The 26,471-nt window shown below is 40.0% G+C and overlaps 1 protein-coding gene across 1 annotated transcript; it reads right to left on the reverse strand.

Annotated features, from left to right (window-relative positions):
• Nucleotides 1–2,629: 2,629 nt before the first annotated feature.
• Nucleotides 2,630–25,220, reverse strand: pinx1 (PIN2 (TERF1) interacting telomerase inhibitor 1). The gene is made up of 7 exons (XM_030721732.1): nucleotides 25,093–25,220; nucleotides 23,126–23,235; nucleotides 22,270–22,362; nucleotides 21,958–22,039; nucleotides 20,766–20,855; nucleotides 15,885–15,967; nucleotides 2,630–4,018 (listed from the first exon to the last, which is right to left on the reverse strand). Exons 1-7 carry the CDS (start codon nucleotides 25,109–25,111, stop codon nucleotides 3,356–3,358), a joined length of 1,140 nt encoding a protein of 379 aa, XP_030577592.1. The 5' UTR covers nucleotides 25,112–25,220; the 3' UTR covers nucleotides 2,630–3,355.
• Nucleotides 25,221–26,471: the final 1,251 nt, after the last annotated feature.

Below are 26,471 nucleotides of genomic sequence, written 5' to 3' on the forward strand. Positions count from 1 at the left end.
TTGTAAGTTGCGCCCCGTGAAAGGGAAGAGAGAGAGCCCAAGATTTCAACACTACCAACTCTTTAAACTCGCCACTCAACAAAACAACACTTTCCACTGACAGATGTCCCATTTAAGAGATAATTAGATCAACTCATAAAAGTAATTCATGATGCTTTTGAGCTACTGATCACCATTTAAACGGTCAGTTGGAGCAATTCACATGAAACCAAAGTTTCTCAGAAAGGAAAATAAATATCTTGGAAATTAGGATGATTTTTCTTTGTTACAGGTGCATTAATGCTCTCATGTGGTGATGAAAAAGAAGTTTTGTAACTTTCGAAATTGCACAAGTTGACAAGGAAATCCTAGAAAACACACCTAACCGGTTTTGCAGTCTAAGCAAGGTATTACACACCAAACTGAACGGGTTAGCTGACGTTTCCAGATTTCCCTCGGTTTGCGTGACAAATAGAACACAGGAGTAACTTTTAATTTCAAAACGGAAAATATTTTCATATTTTTCGAAAAAATGTTTTACAGAATGGTTTGAGTGATATATATATATATATATTTTTTTTTTTTTTAACAATTAGTTTCCCTATGCTCCCACAAAAAAAAAAAATCTAGATTATTGTTTTTCTGGAGTTTGGGTGTAGATTCATTTCTGGAACCTCTGAAGACACCACTGCCCACTCACACTACAAACAAATCAGTTTCCTTCTGTAGCTGCATATCAAATCCTGGAGTTCCTGTTGACAGGATACTCCTGGGCTGCTGCCATGGAGTAGCTTCCATTCTCTCACAAACACACTTCTCAACCCCAGCTGCTGATCACAGGTCAGGTAGTATTCTTTGGTTTGTATCAGGCATGCAGGGGACTGCCCAGAGGAATACAACTTTCTTCCCTGCAGGTTTCATTCACGGGCAGCATGTTGGTTGGCTGTGCCTCCTTACACATCAAACTGAAGTGTCAGCTTTGTGCGAAACTTACAGTGCACAGGAACAGGATACGGCACCTGAAGCCACAGATTGTGCGTGGAGCAGGCACATCAGTGATATATAGCGCCACACTTCCTCTGGCTTGTCTGACATGGGTCATGATGTGTGGTCAAAGTGCCAGTGAAAGTCAGTACAGCAGGCAAGTGAACGTGCGAGATCAGAGTTGAACATCACATTTGCAATTTGGAATTAAAAACATGGGAGCTAAAAGTTGAGGGTTTACTGAGATGACTAATTGCTCTGTATTAACCACTGTGGGTGGGTGGGAACTGTTATCAGTCTGCTGATCAAACTTTAAGACATGTGGCTACTGAAAACCTGAATGGGTTTGCCCACATATGTGCTGTGTGAAGGAAAATTTTACTATTTATTAATGGATTCTTATAAAGGTAAAGCTAACACAAACCTATATTTTTACTTTTTGTCATCTGCCATGGATGGCCTACTGCTATACTCTCTAAAAGCATCATTTTAGCTTTAAAATAGGTAACAGAGGTGATTGCACAATCACATGATTTATTCTGTTAATATTTAAGTATTTTTTTATGATAACTGCATCCCTCGAGGAGACAGTTTCTCTAACACATGATCCCATCAGAAATTTAGAAGGAATAAAAGCCTAAATTACATTTCCAAGACCATTTACTTGGAGATACTTAACTTTTTATCTATCCATAAACCCATTATGGTCTCTGCGTGCTAATAAACTGAATTGCATAATCCATAAGCTATCAATTGCAGAGGAAAAAATACCCGAGATGTCTTTTCGTCAAAGGATGACAAATATACGTCTTCACTTTCAGAGGTTTCCATAAACTCAAAATAGGGACAAGGAGTACTACAATGTTTTCATGTGCAAGACTGGACAGCTGTATTTTCCCTTTTCCTCCTATGACTCATACCAGACAGCTGCTGAACAAGACCGACTAGTTAATGTCAGTCATATTCAAAAGATTTCGTAACGTCATACGTCACATTTGAAGTGGAAAAGGTGAATCTTCCTGTTTGAATGTGTCTGAGTGACTTTCCTGATAGTTTTTGAAATCTCTCTACAGCCATGCAGCTTAAGCATTTTTCCTCCTTATTCCTCTCATCTTTTCTCTTTTTAAATGCTCTTACAATGCTCCTAATTTCTTCATATTTTGTCAGAAGAATAGGAAATATAAGGCAATAACACAGTTTGTACAGTATCTGGCTCGACCACCTTTATTCTTCAACATATGAACTATCATATGGACTGAAAATGAGTGAAAAAGCAGCCAATGTCCAAAGAAAAACTCAGAAAGACCTTCAGAAAGCCTGGAGAAATGTTAGTCAAGACCACTTTAAGAAAAATACATGACCATTTATTTATTCAAAAAAGAAGTTTGATACAAGAAAAGCACCAGAGTGTGATTTGTAGAAGTCAAAAGATCATCATCAAATTATCAGTTATATAACATCAACAAAAAAAATCATTTGTTTTTGTAAAGCTGACAAAAAGTGTCTGAGTCACTTTAATAAAATGAAGGCCCATCAAAAGTGGTAAAAAAAAGAAACCACTGTGGAATAGCTTAAATAGTATGCATTAATGAAGGTAATATACCAAATATAGGGGAAAATGAATTTTAAGATTGTGTCTGATAGGAAAATTGGCCATTTTCATTCATTAGATGAGACTTTATAGAATGCAGCACATAATTTTCACCTTTTTTTTTTTTTTTTTTTAAAGAGGGTTGGAAGACATCTAATGTAAATTTCAGATGTCTATATTAATACGTTTGATGTTGCAGAGAGCATTGTTAATAATAATAGATTAAAAAAATCCCACGAGCTCAGTGAGAACATCAACACCACTTTCATATCTGTGGAGTAAATATGAGGCTAGCCTTGCTTAGTATAAAGACTGGAAACAGGGAAATGGCTGACCCAGATCTCTGAAAGTAACAACAGTGTTTCAGCAAAGCTAAAAAAAAAAAACACATGATGTTACCTGTCTGACTTGTACAAAATCAGTGTAAAAGTAACATATTAGGGGGGTTATGGGAAGCTGCACACTTTTTTTCTAGTTTTGTATTTCCCACGGAGCCATGATAGTATTTTTAATTCTCATCTCACTGTTAGCAAGATGGTTAAACCACCTCCTCCTACAGCGGTGTGTTCCAGAGGCCACCAGTGCAAGGCTGAGGCCTTTTATAGGCTGCGTCAAGGTAGGCAGCTCCCCCAATCACTGTTTTAAAAAAAAGCATCACAGGATGCTTTAACAGAATATTACACTGTTTATGTACAAGACATTTAATTTCATAATACAAAGGTGTTTATCCCTGACATATGAATCTTCAGGACAAGAGCACAGTACTGAGTAACCCTGAACCCTAACGCATTTCACCTTGCCTTAATGTAGACCCTGCTCTTGATGTTTCCTTTTCCTTTTGGATTTCTTTTCCACCAGCTCCTCCTTCCTCTCCTCTCTTACTACACTGTCCACCTCCTCTCTGTGTTTCTTCTTTTTCTGAATACTACTCGAATCTACCGTATCATTCTCTGTTGGCTTGTGTCCTTTTAATAGCTCACTTTCTTCGCTGTGTTTTTTACGCTTTTTCTTGGTGGGCAATTCTTCACAATTTGACTCTGTGCTACAGGTGGAGCTACAGTTTTCATTTATAGCTGCTTCATTTTCTGCCATTTTCCTCTTTTTCTTTTTTTTCTTTGAACATTCCTTCTCCTGATCCTCTTTGTCCGCTACTACAGTGGCTGTGTTACACTGCTCTTCTGCAACCTTTTTGTTCTTTTTCTTCTTCTTCTTCTTTTTGGGCTCTTCTGTGTCATCATTGTTGCTGTGGCTAAGACCAGGTTCCTCAGATGCATTTGATGTCTCGGACGTATCTGCATTCTGGGCCCCACGAGCCTTCTTCAACTGAGCCATACGCTGTGCAAAATACTCCTGCATAGTAAGAGTACTCTTCACAGTCTTAGTGATAGATTCTGGGTCCAGTTCAGAAGTATCAGGAATCACGCTGTCCTCCATCTCACCCTGGGAGTCACTGCTGTTGCTCTCCTAAACCACAAAGACACAAATAAGAAGGCAGAGTCAGGCTTTAATGCTTCACCTCTAGATAAAGACAGCAACCATAGTTGAACTGAGGGCCTTCACTGGTCGTCTATCAACATTTAAAGATTACCCAGGCAGAGTGAAAAGCAATAGCACACAGCAGGATGTCGATTTAACAATAGGCATTAAAGCCTTAAAATAAGCACTTTCAACCAGTCACATCCAGTTCTTAAAAATCTTCATAGTCTCCCCATCCAGCTGTGCGTGTTTTTCACTGTGAGCTTCCTAACGATCATCCCTCAGTAATGGAATCAGCAACTTGATTTTCATACCAGAATGAAACTATATATGTGGCTGAAAGAATTCAGGTAGAAACAGCCTATTTAAATTTAAAAAAAAACAAAAAAAAACAGGACAGTCTTCAGACTTTTTTTTTTCTTCAGTGTGTTGTTATATAATTTCCTGATATCAGCATAACTTTTAAAATTGGACCTTTTTGGAAAGCACGTGAAAGAGCTTGAAAGTAGAGGTGCAGCAACTGTATTTTTCTCAGCTGATTCTGATTTTTTTCTAACTGGAACCTACTGATACTAATTTTTGCCGATATCTGTCTAAGAACTGTAACTGACAGCATATAAAGGCAAAAATCAGCTTTTCTTCAATGCAAATTTTGATTTTGATAATAAAATAATAATAATTTGATAATAAAACAACTTCCCTCAAACTGCACCAAGATACATGATCTTTTCTTGAAACAACTGGGGGGGGCAATGAAAAAACAACAATAAAAATGTCAGGTACTTCCATCATTTTCCAGTATATTTATAAATTTACCAAATTTCTCTTTTTCCATAATTTTCCTCTTAACTTTGATCCTCTGCTGATACCGAAGCCGCTGGCCTGTGGCTGGCTCTGAATAACTTTAGTCACTTTTCCTTTGTTATCCTCTTTAAAATGTCCATGTTCGGCTGGGTGAGTGTGGTTACAAATGTCTTCCTGGTGGCCCCCCAAAGTGGTTTACTTTGGCAAACTGCACCTTCACATTCAGTGAAGCGTTTCCAGGCTAACGACATGCTAACAGGTGGCTGCAAGTGTGCACGTCACTGTGCATGCATGTTGCACCTGCATGAAACGGACTGGCTCGTAATCGGACATACTGGTACATGATTTATTCCCAATTAGGATAATTATGCCATTTTAACATAAAGCTATTAAAATCAGAAGATTTTAATAATAGTAATACAATTATTTTTAAACAGCCCAAAGAATGTGATTTTTTTTAAAATAATTTTTAATAACTATATTGTGGTGTTGGAAAAGCTATGACAGTGCTGTCAAAGAGCTTCTAAGCTCATGTAGATTTCCAGTGTTTAGTAAATGTCACCACAAAGAGATTAAACTATTTCAGTTGATGTTTGCAGATATAATCACTTGTATGTGTCTGCCAGTAAGATTGCCCCATTAGATTAAAACAGAATGTGAGTGAGAGGTGCTCGCATCAGTCAGCATCCCCACGCTGATGTAAAGGTCAAAAAGTAGGACAGTTAAGCTCCAGTCTGGGAAGCCATCTGGTCACAAACTCATCTCACCGACATTTAGGCTGCACATTAAATGGCGACAACTTTACAACTGTGAGGAGCAACTACAGTCCAGATTTTAACTCCGCAGCATGAACAATTTGTCACCTCACCCCTGTGAGCCATTTGTCTTCATTTTCCTAATGGCCTACTCAATGCATAATGATTTGTTCAGAAGAATACAGAAGCTCCTCTTGAGGATCACACCAAACAATATAGCCGCTCTGCACTGCCTCAGAGATGGTGAATTATTAGATGGCATTTTTCAAAACCTACAGATTAGAGATAAATTGAAAACACTGTTGTGTCGAGTCACTTTGTGGTTTGGCCTTTAAGCTTTTACATTCCGATTACACTACTCTGACCCTCGGCAATGATTCAGACATACACTAACTGATGTTCGGGTAAAACAATGTGTATGTAGATTCAAATATTTCTTTTGGGACTTTAATAGGCCTTAAATGTAGAGTGATGTTACGAGATGTGAACTTGGTCATGTGTAGGGAGGGGTTACTGCATTTACATTTGGCCATTTGGTTTCTCAGGATTTACAAAAGTCAGCAAACTCTACAAGCTATTAGTCTTAGCCAACTAAAAGGCTTTTCAGTCAATACACTTTCATCAAGGGAAAAAACTATTGTCTTTGTGGCCTAATACACTGATTCATGTGGTAAGAAATGACTGCTCAAGAGTAAGAAAGGCTCTAACTTATGAAGACATTTTTAATCAGTGAATGATCGGTACAGCTGAGGAGATGTTTGAGTATTAAATAACACGCTCACATCTGCAAAACAATGAATTCAGATGATATGAGGAACACAACTGAGGCTAAATGAGAATGCAGGTGTTCAAATGGACAAAGTTTTCCACCACCTCGGACGTTGACTAGAAAGAACCACAACTTCTAACAAGGGGAATGAGGCCCTTCAGGTGAGATGCCATTATACAAAACTTTTCAACTTCCCAGAGAAAATCTATATTCCCCGTTACTGCACAATGGCATCCTCTCTGCTTGGTGGAGTGGAGATGGAGCTTTGAGCTGACATCGCCAAACAACATGTAACTGGGATTTGGGGAGATGGCTGGGGGCCACTTTAGAACTGCCTGTGAAATTACTCTCAGGAGGGCGAGGGAGGGTGAATGAGCTAGGGAAGAATGAGGGGAGAGTGACTGAGCGAAGAGCATCTTCATCATCAGGGAAAGGTGGCTTGAGCTTGGTATGTGGTTCATCCTCACTGCCTGGGGATCTCCATTAGACACTCATCTGACAGGAGGAGAAGTGCTGTGCTGAGCACAGGCCGGACACACATACAGTATGGGGATAAACCTACAGATCCAGTCAGCATTACTAGCAGCCCTGGAGATTTTTCTTGGCATGGAGTGTCGAGGGCAACATGTTACTAAGAAACTACTCGGCAGTAATGTTTGGGATCTTGTTTCCCCACATCCAGGTGTGTCTTCTATTCTCTGGTCATTTCTTATGTGCTATGGCACATAGTACAGATTCAAAGCTACAAAATGCTTTCTTTTTCTTTTATTAATTAGATAATTAAATAAAGAGGTGGGACACTATATTTTATTGCTTCCTCTTGGAATAAGATTAATGACATGCTAGCTGGTCAGATTCACTGTTTCATGACTCCTTATAGGTGAAGTTTTCCAAAGGAATGAGGGTTAAGCAGCAGAAACACACTAAATTCCAGTGAAGATGATGAAACTCAGGGAAAACCCAGCTAAAATAAGTGACACAATTACTACCACTGAATAACAATGGTAGACACAAAGACCACACAATATAGTAACTAAATTAAATATAAACTTTTTTCCTCTTTTAAGATAATTTTCCCTTCAATCACACAGATATCAATGCAAGGTACTGAGTATCACATAATCAATACTGTGATATCTTTGTAATCATGTGCAGTGTATTGTGATAGCATTATGAGATACTCCATGAGTCCTAATGATGCTTTTTATATTAAACCCTAAGTAATATCAACATTTATTAATTAAAATACTGTGATTAAAAAATGAAGTATTAATTTATAAGTAAGAATACACTAAATAAAGGACCACATCCTGTCTTCCTCTGTTCTACATCAGTGTTATGAAAGGCTGTAACAGTATTTGTTATGAGACCAATTCACATCTCTATGTTGGCCACAACATCTCCTATACTGTAGGTGCCTCACAGATTCAAATTAAGAGAACTTTCTTTAATTTTGTAAGCATAAGTTAGTTATACAGATGTATGCATAAAATTCTTTATGACATCAACAGTCCATTTGTAAATTCTTCTCTAGTCAGTGGCCACTTTGTAACAAGTTTGCGGGCCATTTACCCTATCTGATATTCCTCCTCTTGACAGTAGTTATTTTTACTACTGAATCAAAATCTCCAGCATGCAAAGATATTCCAGCAGCATAACATTTATGCTTTATGAGGATGAAGATATTTTTCTTGCAGTACTGCAGTGCACAATAAACAGGAAAACAAAACTTTTACTTTGGTATGTATAAACTGCATTTTTTTTTTTTTTTTTGCATAAGGACATACCGAATGTACAAATTTATAATGGCTGGAACTAAAAGAATGACTTAAAAAAAAAAAAAAAAACAGCGTTGTAGAACACACCTATATCAAGACATGTTTACTCCTCCTCCTCCTCCTCCTCTCCCAGACACAGAACCCCAGGAAAAGGATGCGCTCAATGCGCTGTGTGCAGTTCTGAGATAAGGCTCCTTCAGCAGAGGAGCGGCCTGGCTGGCTATCGGGCCCTTCCTGCTCTGCTCTCTCCCCTGGCGGGGGCTGGGGCTGGGCAGGGAACACAGGGAGGGTCCACAGAGGGTCCCAGAGAAAAGGAGAGGGTGGGAAGATATTCAACAGGCCATCTCCTTCAAGACACTCCAGTTCTATCTCTCTGTACTAATGTAGTCACTGGAAAGCCAATGGTAAGACATGTGCCAGAGGTGCCAAGATACTGAGGCCAACATATTCAGTGGGAGAGTCAATCAAGCCAGCAGAGAGATGATGGAAAAGGTTCACCAGAGTGCATGTGAAACTTCCCTAACCAACAAACTCCAGTAAAAAGAAATACAGAACTATATTTAGTTAATTTATTACTGATTTGCTCTGATGGTTTTTTTCCTACTTCTAAAGAAAGTCTAAAAGTTCCAAGGCAAGAATTAAAGTAATGTTCTGAGGATTCTAATAGTGAACTTGCTGGATGTAGGGGAAATGTGCAGGTTTGAAAACCCAAGCAAATTTTGAAAAGAGCCAAACTGTTGCAGGCATCCACCAGAACAGAGCATCTCAGAAACCGTAAGCCTTGAGGGTGCTAACACTCAGCGGTGGAGAAGCAAACTATGACCTGCTGACACGGTGTTTGCTGGGTGGTGCGCTGGAACTAGTCTGCTCCGCAGCAGCTTCAACTCACACCTTAAAAGACTTAACGGTGATGCCATCTGACAAATTCATCATACGCCTAAGCTGGACAGGGGAAGTCAGAAGCCACGACAGAATGTCTTTTTCCTCCCGTACGCTGCGGCTGCTCCATTAGTCGCTGGACAGCACGGAGGGAGAGAGGGTGGACCTCACTCCCCGGGCGGCGTTCTTACAGAACAAAACGTCGCTTGTGAAACAGCACAGATTTTGCTCAAGGTGAAAATACTGAAGTGACTAAATAGCCAAGTTGGCAACAATGAGGTGAACTGAAGTGTGTTGTTCACTGCTGTGAGAAAGAGGGATGACTGCCCAAGCTGAGGTCATATATATTTAATTTTAAAAAGACAACTTAAAATACCCATCTACTAAACGCATATTTAAGATCATTTAATATTCAGCCCTAGTAAATTTATTTGAGGAAAGCATATTTTGTCAGCTGTTTCCCTGTTGCAATAACAGAACCACTGAATGTGGTTTCTTACAAGTGCATAAATAAACATACAAGTTAAATTAGCAGCACTCTTTTAAGTTATTCAAGGGGTAGATAAAATAAAAAATGAATATACTTTGCATTTGTCCTGGAAAATGTATCTGAAAATAAAACAAACCTGGATGAAGCCAGAAAGTTTACCCGTATTTAATTTCTAAAAGTTATTAAAACAGGTGAATATAAATAGTTTTAGACACACCACTGTTTCAAAGGCACACCTTCTAGCTCATGTTAATTAGGATTTGACAATGCTGCAGTTGCCCATTTATTTTCTTTAAAAAACTGCTTGTTTGCATTACTTGCTTTTTTTCCTTTTTTTTTTTCAATAATTTCTAGCCAATATTGGTTGGGTCTGTAATTGCATGAGTGTGCCCTCATTGTCCTGCCACAATAATAAATTTGGTGATACTCAAGGTCTATGGATCAGGCCCTGATTAGCCAGCTGTCTCTCCCTGATGAGCACACAAGTCCAACAGCCCATCCTTCATGAGCCTGATGTGGGCGGACAGAAAAAAAAAGTTGATACTTTATTTCCTGGTAAATAAATAAACGCTTTAGTTGACCACTTGCTTTTTTTTTTTTTTTTTTTTTAATGTAATGCTGCTGCCTTCAGTGTCATTCTTTTATGCATCTTTTTTCAGTATAAATGTGGCCTACACAAAGCAAAATTTAAAACTTAAAAGTTTTTTTTTTGTTTTTTTTTTTAAATAATGTACTCTAAGCACATTAAATGCCACACATGGTATGAAGCTTCCACAAAGCAATACTTTGCTTAAGGCACAGCTTCTGTGTGTAGCTGAGACAAAAAGCATTAAAATGGGTTTGAAAAATTGCACTTTGTGCCTGGTGCAAGAACGTTTATCATAAGTAACAAATGAAGACAATATTATGCATGCAGCATGACTGCCCTGTGCTTGTTTAACATTGCAAACGCTTGCTGACAATGCCCCCCTCGTGAACATTGGGGTCCCCTACCCTAACCCTAGGGAGAGAAGAGGCTGTGATTATTTTCCCCCACTGTGATTTATTAGATTAAAGAGTCAGTGATTAAACGGTAGTCTACGGCTGTAAACAGCAAAGAGGGCTGGAAATCTTTGGGCGGTTAGCTTTACCAGGCGGTAATTACCCTGCTCTCATGTACTCTAGCTTGGGCTGTAACTAAGAGACGGACACCCTCTTTTCTTTTCTTTTTTTTGTCCTGAGCTAATCTGTAAGTGTCAGCGAGCTGGCATGAGAGCAATCCACAGAACTGCCAGGGAGGCAAAGTGGCAAACGCGACGTGTGTGTGCGTGTGCGTCTCTCTCTCTTTTTTTTTTTTTTTGGGGGGGGGGGGGGGGGGGGGGGGGCAATGTGGGGATTTTGGAGGGCCTTGATATTTCGGTGGTCGTGTAAAAGGGCCCGTCAACAAAAATGCTCAAGAAAGGGAATGCTTTTGCTCGAGGCAATTAGATGTTATCTGAGAATGTATTAGAGCTCTCCAGCTTCACAATAAGCCCTGCAGCCTGCATGAATGCACCGCGGCAACCACGCTGCGACAACACTGATGGAAAACTGAGCCGAAAAAGAAATCCTTGGATTTGTTTGGTGTATTTCTATTTACACCATCAATTATACAAGGCCGTGGAAATCTACTTATACACCCAAAAAACAAGTTGAACAGATAGAACTGAACTCTGAAATTCATGGGGGGTAAAAATAGCCTTTAAATTATGTAGAAATTATGTAAAAAAAATTGCTGTCGCTCCCCTCAGTTTGCTGACATGTTGCTTGGTCATTTTTTTTAACTCACTTTATTCTTCAGTGGCCTCAGTACTAAGCTGTAAAACATGTAGTAGAATTGTACAAAATTTACATCCTGAAAAGATATCTTGCTTCTGCGCCGTCAGCAAAGTTTCACCGTTCAACACCCGCCACCCCCACCCCCCCACCCGAACCTTGGCGGCGCATCTTCCAAATGTTCAAGCACCGATCCCGTGTCGCCCCTGCCCCATATTCCTTAACACAGCGGTATCGGGGGAGCCCTGCTGACGCGCGATCCTTCATGTGGACAGCGCGTGGGCAGGAAGCACTTGCAACAGGTGCCACCCGATGAGGCCTGATCCTCAGCCCTTTGTGCCAGAACACGAGTGGGAGTGGGAGAGGCCGCAGGGGTCGTACTGACCTGAGAACAGGGCGCACCATGCCTACTGACTGACTGGAGGTTCGGACGTCAAAACAAGGCTTATACTAATTTATTCTCAACCATTTTTCTTCTCTGACACTTTTAGGGAGTACAGAATTAATGAATGGATTGATGTTGCAACAACTGTCATGTCTGTAGAAGTCATAACAGTTAATATAAAACCTTAATCTTTAGAGGTTTTTTTTTTTTCCATGTGATTAGCAGCCAAGTTTTTAAGTTTCCCAAACTGGTAAACTGAAAACTTTGGCATCATGCTTGAAGCTCTGGAAGATTAAAAGTAATAACAGCAATATTAATCTTATTTCCTTTCATTTTAAAATGGTATGTCATCATCCAAATATAAACATTAATTAGAAAGTGGTTAAAAATGCAGCAAATGTTTATTTTTAATATTTTTATCATCATCATCATCATCATCATCATCACCACCACCACCCACTTCCTTTAAAAGAAAAAGGAAGAAGGAAATGTAGGTGGAAAAATAAAACCATGGCTTGTTTCCACCTTTCAACTGAGCTGGCGGCTTTAAAAAATGACTAACTTTTGTTGATGTATGAATCGGCGGGGAGTCTATTTATCAGCAGGCCCTCTGCGGTCGCCCGCTTGGGTCCCTCAAGTCACAAGCCGCGTCGCTCCCCTTTGACTGATTAATTAGCCAATCAGAGGACATTTTTCACTGGGCGGCAGAATGGTTTATTTCAGCTAATGCCGGGGTTTCGAGTTGAGGCCCGTTGGAGCCTCGTTGGCTCTTTCGGCCTGCCTGAGTGGCTGGGCAGAGGGGCAAGGGAGATAAATCAAGCTGGGCTGGCCCTCCATGTGGCTCCCCTAACTAAACCCCCAGAGGAGGGCATGGAGAGCAGGGGTGGTGGAGAAGGGGGAGGAAGGAGAGCAGGACGCAAGACGGCCAGGGGCACTGCTTGCCCGCCGATAAGCACGGGGAGCGCGGCGCTGCCAAAGTGCCTTCATTTAAAAGTGGCCGGGGCTTTTTGATATCTCGGCAGAGAGAGCCTGTCATTTGTCATGTGGTGAGTAATTGTACCGAGGGGCACAAGAGGAGGCAGGAGATGGAGAGGGCTTGCTAGCGTGGGATGGGTGATGGATAACAGAGAGGCAAGTAGATGGACAGGTGCTATGCCACGACCCTCACAGTTAGGCAGAGTAAATAATGTTTTTTAAGCATATATTTTCATGTGGCTACATTAAAAACTATGGTTATGAATGAAAAAGTGGCCATATGTGAAATTTATCTTGCCAAATAGTCTTAAGAAATAGTCTTGCACCAGTAATTTAAGTTATAATCATGCTCAACTATATGCTTTAACGTGGTAAATATTTCAAAAACACAATTAGTTAGAGCAGGGATTTGAAGCACTATCATACACTGTAAGAAAGGAGGTTGATATGCATTTGGCTACGATGTCCCATCTGTCAGCAAAGTTAATCACTGATAATCATGTGTCAAGTTAATTAAAGTTGACACTGAAATGCTTGTTTAATCACTGTTTGATCAAACATCTGCTGAACTATGCCAAGAAAAGGGGTCTTGAGGTATATGCTTCCTTATACTTCTAGGTGCATTTTTGGTTGTTTAAATATCAAAAATAACTGAAAAAATTTAACTGCAACTTAAAAAAAAAAAAAAAAAAAAAAAAAAGGTACATTTTGCACAGCTTAAAAAAAAACAAAAAAAAACAAATGAAAAAAATATTTTAACTTGAAAGAGAAATTTTAACCTAAAATAGAGCACTACTTTTGAGGCGAGGGGTTTACATTTAAATACAAACACTAATGGAACAGAGCTAGTGGCTCCCTGTATATAACTAATTAAAATATTCTCATATATTGTTTTCAATACATCCTCGCCTTTGATGAACAGAGGCATCTGGGACAGTTGAGTGAATGTGTGTGTGTGTGTGTGTGTGTGTGCATTTCGGGGAGGTTTGTGAGCAGCGATAAGAGGTGAGCAGGAAGCACATCACTGTGGAGGAAGGAAAACACCAGCAGTGGGGGACTGGTGGAAAGGAGGCCGGAGAGACAGCAGTGGGTGGTGGGTGTAATGTGCTGGAAGATTCATGGGGGGGAAGGAGGGCAGGTTTGGAGAAGCGGATCCAGATTTGGTCAGAGTCTCTTGGCCTCACCGTGTCACGATGCAGATATGTGATAATGTGACTGGTGGCAGCTTGTGCAAGCCACTACAACTCACCTACACCACCAAGCCAAACTCACCACACTGTTTGCAAAATCACTACTAATAGAACTCTTTGGAGCATTGAGATTACTGCATATATGTAAACTGTAGAGGATATTTTATGCTTTTGCAGCAACAGCAGTTAAATGTAAGCACAGATCAGTGTAAGCGGAGGGTCACTGGCAGAGTCACCCACACACTCACAGGACACTCACCGGAGATTCGGCAAAATGCCTAGAGCTCGATTGGTCCATCACCCTCTTTACCTCTTTCCAACAACCTCAGATGTTGCTGGGTTTCAACACAAGGCCTCATGGGAAACCATTGTAATTGTGTTGAGCGTTTTCGATATGGTCAATGGGGTCCCTCCTGGCTGTAAAATAACAACCCGCAACCAAACGTTTGGGGAGGAAAATATGGTGTGTATTGCTTGCATTTCCAGTGTTAATCAGCTGGGGAGCAGCTGCCATTGTGATGTTATGGCTCAGCACCTGCTGGGGAATAGAGCAGGTTTTTTTGTACAATTTATGGATATTTAAGATGCCAATTTCTTCAAGCCAAATGCTTGAGATAAACACAAGAAGCCAGCAAGAGGCTTTTCTGAGCCTTGGAGTCCAAAAGCTAGATATGTCATTGTTCTTCATGCCCTGTACTGGGCCAGTAAAGCTAACAACAACAACAACAACAAAAAGTTTTATTAAAAGAAGATTTATTTTGTCATAATAAAATACAGAGTTTTGAGGGCACTTTATAATAATTCCAATTCTTCTGTACATGTAAACTTAATAAAGTAATTCTGGTCTGCAAACCACCTTAGATCATCTTCGAAAGCATCTAAAAATGCTCCACAGGAGGAAAGTAGTAATTATAAATTTTATGAATATAAAATTCCCTCAGCTGTCTTTCAGCTAAATGAGCCAGATGTTTAATTCATACACCCTATAAATTGCTCAACAGGTTTGGCTGTACGTTTGGTGCAAAACATCTTGGATTAGTAGATGCAGCAAAAACTTGTGTTGATTTTCTGATATAAAAATAAAATTAAAAAAATAATAAAAACAGCTCAACAACTTTATCCAAAGACAGCCCATTTTATTTTAAAAAGTCTATGCAAAAAGACTAAATGCAGATGAATTTAATAAATAACATTTTGTTTCTGATATGCAAGCTAAAGGCTCGTACTGAGGTTTGAAAGGCAGCTCGGACCCACCTGAGCCTGTAAGCTATGTTGCAAAAGCATGAGACCTACCATAACGCCAAATGGCAAAGTGACGTTTGAAGTGACGGGACCGCCAATGCCAAGAGCAAAAAAAAGAGAACTTTTTTGCAAGCGTCATCATTTCAGATTTCTGCACACCTCACTGCAATTTTATTTCCCTTTAATAATGCCCGCTGGCACTCTTAACTAGCTGATGTGAAGCTTCGAGACAGAAGTACAGCAAAGGAGGAGTGTGAGGGAGAGGAGTAGGGGGTAAGAGTGCAAATCCTTTAACTGGATTTAGGCGCTCTTGCCACCATCAGTGGCCTGTTAGAGGTGTTAAAGCTGCATGCTGTGACACAACTAATCTAAGGCCACAGGCTGCTCGGGGAGCTGGGCCATGTGGAAGCAGAAGGACCAGGTGATACCCGAGTTACCGATGGAAGCATCAGCACCAATAATCATTGGGAATTACCAAGAAGAGACGGATCAACTCGAGCCAGCGATATGCCATCTCCCACTGCAGTGCACGCTTGACTTTGACAGGGTTAAAAGATGATCAGAGTCATGTCCCCTCAGTTTAGATCACAACTAATGCTTCAATACAGAAACAGCAACGTGTTCAGAGGGTTAGGAACACTGTCTATGAACCTTTTTGTACACGACCACAGGACAGTCTGACAATTTAAAACAAGCTGACTGGATGTGGTAAATAAAATGAAAAAAAAAGAAGTTTTTATAAAAGATATGTAAGTCTAGAGATTTCTTTCCTAATTCTGGTGTAATGTCTTACCTGATCTTGGACTTTTGCAGATTTAGCCCTCTTGCCAAAGATACAGTTACGATCTGTTTCACTACGGGAGGACAGATCCTTTCCTGAAAGAGATTAAATAAATAAATAAACACACACAAAGGTATAAAACCTTTGTGCTGTATCGCTGTAGCTCAGGATAAACAGACAGAAATAAGCATGAGTACAGACATTCAAGTTTTTACTTATGATTCAAAAAGTGAGCAAAGAGGATAGTCTCATTCTCAGCAGCATAGACTCAAAAAAAAAAAAAAAAAAAAAGGTTGCAGCTAAGTACCTTTGTGTGTGTTTGTGTGTTGGGGGTGAGTGGAAGGGGGTCACTGAGTAAATAAAATGGGGGGGCTTGCATGGTTTGCTTCTTTCTACAGGGATAAAACAGCAAAGAAAAATAAACCAACGAAAAGGTCTGCCACGCCACGCCTCCGGATTCCCGTTTTCAAGCCGGTCCTCAAAGACTCCTGGAGCACACAGTCGCCTGTCTCAAGCTTGGGTCCTGTTCATGCAGCTGCATCCTCTTCCTTCAGCAGGGCTCTGATAACATTTGGTTATTTATTGCTTTTAAACCTCTATCTCCCTCACTCTTGGCTTTGAAAGTCACTGCACATACAAGGTCTAAGAGACAAAACCAAGAAAGTATGTTGAAAAGTAAAATAAATGGGGGGGGGGGGGGGGGGGGTCTTGTGTTTTTCTTTTTTTTGGGTGGGGGGGGGGGAGTGGGGGGGGGGGGGGGGGGGGGGGGGGGGGGGGGGGGGGGGGGGTGTGGGTTTGTCATCTAGTGAACTCAGGTCAGACATAAAAATTATGCCCAATTTGACCTTTCTACTGTGTGGATAAGGAAGTGCCTGTCAACATTTTCTGCCTTTCAGGTGAAAGTGCAAATAACAATGTTCTGATAAAAAAGAAGCTTAAACCCCCCCCCCCCCCCCCCCCCCCCCCCCCCCCCACACACACACACACACACACACACACACACACACACACAAAGGTGGCTGAATACACTTAAATGGCATGAAGCATTGGTACTGCCGAAACACACAGTGCAAAGTATTTGTGGTTTCCCAGGTCACGGTCAAAATGTCAATTATCAGTACAGATAGCTGATCGAACAAGACTGACAAATCACTGAAGCTCTAAATGGGCCATTCTGACAAATAAGAAAACAATGCCAGTCTCAGAATGCCAAGTAATATAAATATCACCTGCATTAAATGTAGAACTGGAGCTCTTCAGCATATTATAATACTGTAATTCATATGGTACATTAGGCTCTGTCATTTCACACTGGCTGTGATGCAAAAATGTGTTTTGTTAAAAGCCCAAAGCTGGAATGAAGCCACCACACAGAGCAGCGGATGGAGAGCTGTAGTTAAATTCTGCATCAACCACCCTTGCTGCCCTGACAGGTGATAGATGGAGGTAGCAATTAAAACTGGGTTACTGGTTTATGCTGTGGGCTCTGGACCTAAGCAGTGGAGATTTTGGTGCCTTTCCCCACAAACAAAGGCCATCAATCCTCAGTGCTGGCAGAGAGGGAGCCAGCATGAACAGGATATCAATAAAAAAAAGGGGGAAAAAAAAGAAATGGAGAATAAGGAGGAGGCCTGCACTGAAAGGGAAAGGTACTGACGATGATGCTGCGGCCACAATGTTTTTACAGCAGTGTTGCAGGAATGCACTGAGCTCAGTGACTGGTTACACACCAAGCCAGCAATTCCCCTCCAAGTACCACAGGGGGTACTTCTGCAGCAGTGAGAGGGTAGGCCAAAAGATTTGCTCAACTAATTTCAAAGAATAAGAGGTTACATTTTAATTCAAGAACAACTTTGAGCAGAAAAGAACTCAATAATTAAAATAATGATCAAAATGGAAAAAAGCTTGCTCTCACCATTCATAATTAAGGCTAACCACAACTGCTACATAACAGTATGGATAAACTATTGGATCTGTTTGTTGAAAGTACAGATGAGCTGCTTTAGTAATAAGTAGTTGACTAGATGGAGAAAACTAACTAAATATAAGGGATAAATACTTGAAAATGGTCACCAAATGTAATGAATAGTTGTTAAAAGGGACCAGTGTTTGAACTAGTGGGCAAATAGATGTGGCTAAATGGTTTAAACAATTCACCAATCCAAGCTGCAAGTAGCCTGGATTCAGAATAAAATGAGCTCAACTGAAGGTGAGAGGTGGTGTATGAGGCTGTCCTGACTATCTGGCAGGTCTTTCAGTTAAAAAAGATTAAAAACCACTGGACTAAATAAACAATGTACCTTCAAATGACTCAAATGAAGGTTGGCAGTTATAGATTCCACCACTGAAACCACCATGAAAAGGCTGACAGTCCATGTCAGAACTATTACCTGATCTTTTTAACCTCTCATATAACAAGCTTAACAACTCTAAATCTGCTACCAAGCCTCGACTTGGCAACAGCTTCACAGAAAGGGGAGCAGTCGGTGTAAACTCACCAACAGCCGTGACAGGTAATATGTTGCCAGGTAACTCTGGTTGTCCAGGATAATCTGTGCCACAAACTAAAAACAGCACGACAATTTCAACGGAGGGGGGGGGATTAAAAATAGCCGAGAAAATATCATAACCTACCGCTTAGAGAAAACTATAAATATTTACACTATTTAAAACAGGACAAAAAAATAAATAAAAAATAAAAAGACAGTTACAATGTCAACTGAACACTAATGTTTTTCAGACCGTTTAGAAACTTGAGACTGGGAGTCTCGAGTTCCCAAATAAATGATAAGTAACTTATGGTCAAACAAGAAGTACTAACCTCCTTGTTGTTGCATGACAACGGGTCCAGCCTCTTTGTGTAGAGATGGGCCGAAACAGTGTTAAATTCCCAAAGACAGTTTGAGGTTTACTGTCAACAGAGTCGTAACGTTCTTCAACTTTCCAGTGACAATATTCCCACCTGCAATGCTCCCTGATCAGTTTTATTCCCAACATGTCAAATGTAATTTTCCCTTTAGCTGCCTCTGAAATTTTATAAAACAGCTAGTGGCAACAACAGTAGCGATTCAGTGAGTTCATTAGCGACATATAGAGAACGTTTTAGCAAGAAACTGGTGTTTAAGTTGAATTACTACAGAGATCCCCTGATGTGTCAAACAAGGTACTAGTATTGTGATGGCTTGGGCATGTATGACTGCCAATGGAACACACACACAAGACACACCAGAATAAAAGCAGAGATTAGATTCAACCAAATGCACGATGACTCCTTGAATGACGCTTCATGTGTCAGAAAGATCCTAAAGAACTGTCCTAAACTGACCAACATCTCAGTCTTATTGCAGGGCATTTATGTGTTTAAAGGAAAACATCTCCCATACAGATGCTGACTTAAATTAAAGCCTGAGCGTGTTATTTTAACGCTAATATAACAGAATGGAAAAAATGTAACTGTCCAAATATACCCATGAAGTCTTGGGCTGACTGAACAAGCATTTTCCAAAGCACTTAGTTGGCCATATTTTGCATTTCAAAAGCAAATGTGGTCAAAAAAGGCAGTGCGCTGTATATAACGTAAATGTAAAGCGATCAGGAAGCAGACAGAAGGAGAGGGAGGCAAAGGTACTTCTGGTCACAAAAGGTTTCAACTTAAACTAAACTTAGTTCCACAGGGTTGTACGTCACCGTAAAAAGTATTCAGCATCTAACCCATCTGCGCTGAAGCAAGAAAAACAAGGCATGATCATCATCATCATCACACCACCATGTCCACGCTTCATGTCTTAATTGTTCCGTGTATAGGTGAATCTCATCTGTCGGGGGGGGGGGGGTCTGTTTTTGGCTCCTGCTAAATTTAGACCACAAAAACAGGGCAAGAGGGTCTGGGGGAGAGACCGAGGCAATGTTTTATCTGGCTGGGTCATCTAATAGGTCATGGGAGGTTGTTGTTTTTGGGGGGCCAGTAAATGGAGATGCCAGATGCCCCAAACAGGAAGCAGGAAGCTGCTATTGAATGACGTAAAAATGGAGAAGGCTCTTCCAGGTGAGGCGAAAGTTGAGATATTTGTTTTGCAGAGCAGGCTCACTCGATGAGGAAGATTTTAAGCCAGTGATTAAGTGATTAAGATATTGATTAATTATTTAGACCTGTTTTGAATTGTTGAGCTTGCACTAATATTAAAAAAAAATAGCATCAGTATCAGCCACAGTACAAAATAAAGCAACATCACTAGTGAATAGCTTGATAATTTTGCTCATCAGTTATGTGTGTAATCATGAAACTATACTGCAAGCTCAAATAAAGCGACTCAGCAGTAAAATATGGGCTAGTGGTTACTCATTTTGGTCAGGAACACAAGAGTCCTCCTTATGCCTATCAGTGTACTGGCCTTGACCAGCAAATCTTAACTTCCTGGCGTGTAAAAGAGCAATGAAAGGAGAGGGGAGAGTTATAAATAATCTCCCATAGTGCTCACCGGGCCAACTGACCCAGCACAGCCTGACAGAGCTGTGATCAGCGCCTGTGGTCTGAGACGAGAGCACGAAGCTTAATGAAGGGTCAAAGAGGTCGACTGTCTGTGTGAGTAGATGGTATGCAGGTGTGTATTGGCAGGAAAGTAAAAGCAAGGTAATTATTTTGCTGTTATTAGAAAAAAACAATTGTCCTGAATAAGTTCCCAGCTACCTTTAAAACTATTTACATACTTAATGACTTTTACTGTGTGAGAACACAAAATCAGGTCTGCCGGGAGACTTTTTTTTTCTCAAACAGGATGCAACTTTTCAGGTAATTACTGCTGAGAGTGAGAAAACCCTGCGTTTATACTACATTATAACTGAGCATTTTTTTAATCCTGTTTATCTCGCTCTATTGCATCCTATTAAACCCACCTTTAGTGAATTTCATGTAGTGAACCCTATTTTTGGAGGTCTTGGATTTCTCTTCCAAACTGAAGCCTTTCTGCTCATCTGGTGGAGTTTCTACAGAAAAAGAAAATTCAAGAAAAAAAAAATTAAGATAATGTTTAGTATCATCATACAGTAGTTTAAACACGTTTGTGTCACAGTGCTAATGCTAATGGTTGCCGCACCAATATCCTGGCCTTTACTCAATTAAATGTTGCACTGTAGCACCCTCTACTGTTCAACGGGCTGATCAACCAAACAAACTTGAGTTTTGTAGTCATGTGTAGCAGATATAATGTTTCACTGGTCTTGGAAAGGTTACTACTGAAGATGAGTGAGCACAGTTCTTTAAACATCAACATGTGTCAACACTTTGGTTTACAAAATAGCATTCAGTACTGTGCAAAAATCTTGAGCAACAACTCATTTCATTACATCTGGCCCTCAGGCCACCCTCATGAAGTCTTTTTCTGATTGTTTGGTCTGACTGTGCTGGGACACACAGCAAACTTCTGGCAATGGCACATATTGATGTGCAATCCTGGAGGAGCTGGACTACCTTTGCAACCTCTGTAGGGTCCAGACATCACCTCATGCTACCATTAGTGACACTGACCCTAGCCAAAGGCAAAACTAGTGGAAAAAAACAGAAAAGATGAGGAGGGGGAAAAAAACCTAACAAAAAGGTAGCCAGCATCCAAAGAAGAGCTCAGAATGTCCTTCAAAAAAACCTGGAGAATTATTCCTGAAAACTGCTTAAAGAAATTATAAAAAAGCTGCCAAAGGCTGTGTCAGGCTGTGTTCAGGAATAAAGGTGGTCACACCAAATACCAACTTTCAAGCTCATTAGAACTGCACAAACTCTGCTTTTGCCTTATATCCTTCCATGTATGTTTGCACATTTCAATAAATCACAAAACATATAGAAATGAATGAAATGAGTGGTGGTTCAAGACCTTTGCACAGTACTGCATGTGTTTGATCAATGGCAGAATGATGTGCCACTCTGAGCACTATGTGACCACAACTATAATAAAAAAAGATAAATAATTATGAATATCTAACAAGCCACTATATTCTGGCCTTCAAGTATAAAATATACTTGACAAAATACATACAAACTGTGGTTAAATGAACATCATAAAATTCAAAGCTTAATGAAGATGTGTGTACGTACCAGTGCTGTTGTTCTGACCATGGCAGTTATTCAGTTGAGCAAGCAGCTCATTAAAATCATCTTGGTGGGAAATCCAGTTATCCTGTGAAAATCATAAATGACAACATCACTGAAAAACATGAACTTGACAATTTAAGAGTTTTTCTTCAGTCAAATTTGTCAAAAAAATAAGTTTAAAATCAAGACAGAAGATAACGTGGATTTGAAAAGTTGACTGAATTAAAAAAAAACAAAACATGGTTTGGTTTAGGTTTGCACAGGGTAACTTTTTTTAAAACCTCCATTTGGTTTAATATGAAATTGTGTGCTTACCTCATAGCTGGCATTTGCTCCGAGCCCATAGCTGTCATTTTTAACTTTCACTTTGATATGGTCAGTTGAGCCTTGTTCACTCCTTCCCAGTCCCTACAGATCAGTTAATTAAATTTTAAAAAAGAATGACATGAGACACATGTCCACCACAGTCACAGAGTGTCCATCAGTTCCTCTCAAACATTTACTGTACGTTACTGTAGGAATCACTGTCTAAATAACAAGCTGTCAGGAAGCCATCATCGGTGAAGGCTAACATTAGATCAAATTATAAATCCTTGCACTGGGAACATTAAACATTATCCAGTAATAACAGAATAAATTAAATTCTCTATTTGAGAAAAATAAAATAAAACAGACTCAGAGGTGGATCCACTCTGTTGTTATCTGGGTAACAATATCACAGGTCCATCAATAACCTGTTGTTTGATCTGTTTCTCCAGATCACTTTTGTTGTCTCCTCTTTTTTAAGAGTCCTATTTTTTAAGATACTAAGATAAATATCACGGTCAGCACTGACACGGGTTCATACTCCTTGGTCAATTCAATTAAAATGAAGGCGCTGCCCTTTATTTACGCATTGCCATGGTGAATTGTGGTAACAGAGCTCCATTGATGATGGATTTTATCTTTACTCACACACCCACTTAACTCAGGGTGAATATACTCAGAGTTGACTGAACTAACTCTGATCAGCTGTTCTGGAGCAGGAAACTCGGAGCTGCAGATCTCAGCGTTAATCAACTTAAAAGTTTGCTTTTAAACTCAGGGTTTGTTAAACATGTTTCCTGGAATGGCTCAGTTCTTCCAATTTACTGTCAATAGGACAAACAGCAACAAGGGCAGCAGCACTGACCTTGCCCTTGGACCATCCCATTCGCTCCAGCATCTTCTGGCCAAATTTGGAGTCATCGTTACTCCAGGTGCTGTTCCTGGGGTCAACAGACCACTTCAGTTTCCTTCGAGCTGAAAACAGAGCAACAGTGTTACACAGCAGGAGATCAAAAGAAGAGAATCACATGGTTTCTGTTACTTCAGAAAGTCCATACGCACAGTGCACCCTCAGTACTGTAAAACTACTACGGTACATAGCCTGGCTGGGGCTGATGAACATACAGAGTTCTAGGGTGTAAAATTTATGGGCCTATAATCTGTGAAAACGTATTTTCTCCCTTCATGATTTCTTTACTTTTTTTGCGCATTTGTCACATGTTTCAGATCAAACTACAAATTTACAAAGACAAAGTAAAACCATAATAAACACAAAATGCATATTTTAAAAAATTATTTCATTTATTAATGGGAAAAAAGCTATTCACATCACTGTGGAGGAATTTTGGTCCACTCTTCTTTGCAGAATTGTTTTAATTCAGCCACACTGGAGGGTTTTTGAGCATGAACTGCCTGTTTAAGGTCATGCCAAGCATCTCAAACAGATTCTTCTAGCCAGAAATAAATGTGTTTTTTAACCCGGGTTACCACCAGTGCAGTCAAAATCAAGTCAAAATCATGTGAAATAGATCGTTTTTCTGTACATGTTGGTCAAAATTAAAGTATGCTCTGAAAATTCTTAGCTTGGCATGAGAGAACATCAACCCTGGGCGGCACAGGGCAATAAACTTGCTGGCTAGAACACGGATTTAAGTCCAGGCTGTGACTAGGCCCTCCAAAACTGTAATTTGTTTTTGTTTTTTTGTTGAGCCATTCAGAGGTGGACTTGCTGCATAACCCAAGTTGAGCTTGAGCTTCAGTGCACAAACTGATTGCGGGAGATTCTACTTCAGGATTTGCTGGTAGAGAGCAGAATTTTTGTTTCCATCAATTATGGCAAGTTGTCCAGGTCCTCAAGCAGCAAAGCAACCCCAGACCATCACACTACCACCACCATGTTTGTCTGTTGGTATGATTCCTTTTTATGAAATGCTGAGTTAGTTTTATGCCAGGTGTAACAGGATTCAAACCTTCCAAAATGGGTCACTTTTTGTCTCATCAGTCCATACAGTAATTTCCCAGAAGTCTTGAGGATCATCAAGATGTTTTGTTTGTTTTTTTTTGGTAAATGTGAGATGACCCTTTGTGTTCTTTTTGGTCAGCAGTGGTTTTTTTTTGCCTTGGAAATCTTCCATGGATGCCATTTTTGCCCAGTCTATTTCTTATTGTTGAACCGTGACTCACCGGAGTCCTAAAGCTTTAGAAATGTCTTCGTAACCCTTTCCAGACTGACGGATGACAATGACTTTGTCTCTCATCTGTTTCTTTGGATCGTGGCATGGTGTGTTGCTTTTTGAGATCTTTTAGCCTACCTCACTTTGTCACACCGGTTCTATTTAAATGCTTTATTGATTCATGACGTCTGACAGTAATGAGGTCTGGTGTGGCTAGCAAAACTGAACTCAGCTGACGGCTGCCAGCCTGCCAGCTGACAATTGCAGGTTTATACCCCAGCTTCCAACCATGCTTGGACAGAGCTCGGTCACAGCTTGCGATTAAAATGCAAACAGAAAACAATGATCCATTAAACATCTGTCTCTCCAGAGCATATCATTTAACTACAAATGAGCCGATCATGAGTTACTGTCCTTAAGAAGCCGTTAGAAGAGAAAACACGTGTCCACAGACAGCCGTAAAAAAAAAAAAAAAAAATGCTATTGCTAACTACCGGAAAACTTTAACACGCAATTCTACAAACTAATGAGAGTTTCAAAGAAATTTTTTGACAAATGGTGTAGGCCGATTTTTGCGAGCATAACCACCTGAACATGGATTGTTACGATATCAGAAAAAAATAAATATACATCGAAATATTGAAAGAACTATACATACGCTCAGCAAGCATGGACATCCTGAGGTCCTTTAACAGGTTGACGAAGGTCCAAGAGGGTTCCCAAAATATGCCTGAACAAAAAAAAGTGTCCTACGGCTGCTGTCGGCAGTAAATATCTCATCACAGACACAATTATGTGTGGCACATTCAATATGAATAAAACTATTTGATTTTTTAAATTTATTTAAACTGTTTTTATCGTTATTTTTACTTGTTATCACTGCAGGTGAATATTTTCACCGAGAGAGGGCGCTACAGACATACAGTCACAACCAATTACCGAGTGTATAAGACAGTGTGCTGCACGTGGCAGCTCACATATGCTTAAAGAGTCCGTCTCAGTAATTGTGGGTTTCTGAGTCTGATACTGCTAAAGAGAAAGAAAGAAAGAAAGAATATATTATTTTATTGATAAAAACTTAAAAGTTAATAAATTGGATCGGAAAAGGATTTTTCACATACAAACAGGCTATAGTTGTTAAACACAAAACTAAAATAGCTTAGTGGTGCAAATTACATCTTTGCAAAAACATTAAGTATCATAAATAATCTGTTTCATATATTCCAGCACATACCTCAAGTTCACTGGGTAGATGTATGTACAATCAGCCAATATCAGCTCATATCAGCTCACTAATCTTTCAGTCAAGCTCCACCCAAACTATTCTGTGGCCAATTCAAACAAAGCATAGCGGTTTATGTGACACACTAGCCTTCAACTCTGCAACAACACATTTCAATAGGTTTTTATATAAAGCTGCTTTGTGAAGTGGAAGAACTATAAAAGCCACAATGATTATGATTACTCATGGGAGCAAAGAAGCAGACGTGAATCATCTGTCCTCTCTCACTTAAGGCCCGATATCACTTATCACCTTTCTAAATCCTGTTCAAAATGATTTTGCTAACAACAGAAACACTTGAACTCTGAAAAAGAAACCTACAAGGTGCCTTTGAATTCAGCAGCTTTACCCACAGCAGAGTAAACAGTGATTGCATTTGTGGGCCAACTACTGCAGTCATGCTTATGTAACTTGTACCCACTATGGGGTCTGAGTGCAAACCTAAATAAAGACAGCGATAGTATAAACAGATGCAGGGGTGGATTCAGTGGCAGTTACTTTCATTTTAATCATTGTCATGCTGAAAAATGAAGTCGTTGCTAATCAGACTCTTCCGAATGGTATTGCATTGGTAGATCAAAGTCTGATGGTATTTTTTGTGTGTGGTCATAATCTATCAATTTTGACAAGATCCCCAACACGACTGATTGAAATGTAGCCACAAACATGACAGAGCCTCCACCATGTTTTACAGATGATTGTAGGACCTCACTGTTGTCCCTCTCTCCTGACCTCCTCCATATATTTTGACGATG

This window comes from Archocentrus centrarchus, chromosome 24, assembly GCF_007364275.1.
Source record: "Archocentrus centrarchus isolate MPI-CPG fArcCen1 chromosome 24, fArcCen1, whole genome shotgun sequence".
In the NCBI taxonomy this organism is placed as follows: Eukaryota; Metazoa; Chordata; class Actinopteri; order Cichliformes; family Cichlidae; genus Archocentrus; species Archocentrus centrarchus.